Genomic DNA, 1,858 nt, shown 5'->3' on the forward strand with positions numbered 1-1,858 from the left:
GGGATGTATCGTATCGTGACCCCTCTGTCATGATATGTATCGTATCGCCACATTCTTGCCAATACACAGCCCTAGTTGAAACGAGGATTAAGTCCAAAAGTGGGATGTGGAGAAATACAGGTATAGGGCAAGAATTGCATTATGTCAAACTATAAATAATTAATGCCTTATCAATGAATTATATGAATGAACGGTCTGAAATATAATCCTAAAATAACATTTTTTGAAGAAGTAGAAACAAAAAACCTGATTTTGAATTTTTCCCGGTGAGTTAACAATGATTTTGTTTCTTTCCAACTGGGAAATCTTATACAAATAATATTTGCGGTTTACTCTTTAAATTAAAATAAAAAAATACTCAATAAATTTACATAAAATTTGGATTCAGAGCAAACATCATAACCATCAAAACAAATTAAGTCATATCTCTGGATAAGCTGATGATAACAGATGTCAAAATGTAGCTTTTAAAGCAGGAATCTGAAAATGTAATTAGGTCATTTTGACCAAAATTGACTTAATCCTCATGTCGATATGATGGGTCACATATTCCCATGGAATTTAGGGGTTGAAATGACAATAAATTATCTTTTTAAAACAGCATGGGTTTTATGAGGGGGGTCCCTGGGATTGTTTTTCACCATTATAAGGGGTCCCCACACCCAAAAGGTTTGAGAACCCCAGAGGTAACGGTTTTCACTAAGTAAGAACTAGAGCTTAATTTCATAATAAAAGCCATATCGTTTTTAAAATGTGTGAAAGTTACCTTTTCAATAAACTCTGAGGGACGTTTCCAGGTGTGCACCTTAAAAGTTGCAGGCAGAGGAACCTTTCCCTCTGGATCCTCAAAGTGTGGCTGTGTGAAATAATTGCAAACAATTACAAACTGACACTCATTCTGCTCTGATCGCATGTGAATTCCTTTCAAAGGTTAAATTATGTACAGCACTGGGATTCTTGTTTGGCCTCCTGTCCTCATGTCCTCTGACAGAGTCCCACTTCTCCATGTTGACATCAGCATCATCCCACTCAGGCCAAATGGGGAACCTGGGTCTCCCCACACCTCCCAGGTTCTCAGACGAATTTCCTACAGAAAGACTGAATGACGACAAATTTCATAAATAAAGTTCTTCTTCACCTTTTTTCCCCCCTAAGCCTATTTGTAAAACGATGCTACCAAAGCGTTTGGTATAAGAGAGACAAGCTGTGGGGGGAGAGAAGGCTCTTCTCGCGTTTTGGTTTGTCTAAAGCGTAGCTAATGCTAATGCTAATGCTAAAACAACTGCTGTTTCTTATTGACGTTAATTGCGCACTTAAAAAGAAACTCACTCTGTACGTCGGTCAAACAAAGACGCCCTGCTTGACAGCTCTCTTTTTAACGGTGCCTTGGACATTATTTGTTTTTGGTCAAATTAGCACTAACTCAATAACAAAGTAAAAAAAAAAACTGAACGAGTTATGTCTCTCTACATTTCGAAGTTTACTTGTTGCCACGCGACTGAACCGGTGTTTCATTGTAACCGTCTAAAAGTGGGTGTATGGCAGGTCGTTGTAACATTTATTCTAACCACTCAACTTCAAAAGCTTTTTTTTTTTTTTAGACACGAACGGTTCTTTTTAAAATTAAGGTATCACTAGTCAGAATAAAATTGAGAATATCTGAAAGACACAAACAAAAATAAATAAATAAAATTTAATAATAATAACCTACAGGTCAATTATTTCCCCAAGAAACACTCAGAGATTACTCCTAAAAAAAAATCTAAAAATTAAATTTGAGAAAGTAAATCTGGCTATTTTAACAGTGGTGTGGCAGGTATCCATTAACGCCTTTCTGAATGTAAGATTAGTATATATA

At 36.1% G+C, this 1,858-nt stretch overlaps 1 protein-coding gene across 1 annotated transcript in view; it reads right to left on the bottom strand.

The window, feature by feature from the left end:
* The window catches only part of adgb (androglobin), a gene marked incomplete in the record, with an annotated part of 38,858 nt that extends 37,347 nt beyond the window's left edge, over nucleotides 1-1,511 (bottom strand). The window contains 3 exon segments of the mRNA XM_014011577.1: nucleotides 767-856; nucleotides 945-1,098; nucleotides 1,330-1,511. Coding sequence (XP_013867031.1) covers nucleotides 767-856; nucleotides 945-1,098; nucleotides 1,330-1,394 — 309 coding nt within the window.
* Nucleotides 1,512-1,858: the final 347 nt, after the last annotated feature.

Source organism: Austrofundulus limnaeus, unplaced genomic scaffold, assembly GCF_001266775.1.
Source record: "Austrofundulus limnaeus strain Quisiro unplaced genomic scaffold, Austrofundulus_limnaeus-1.0 Scaffold82, whole genome shotgun sequence".
Lineage (NCBI taxonomy): Eukaryota > Metazoa > Chordata > Actinopteri > Cyprinodontiformes > Rivulidae > Austrofundulus > Austrofundulus limnaeus.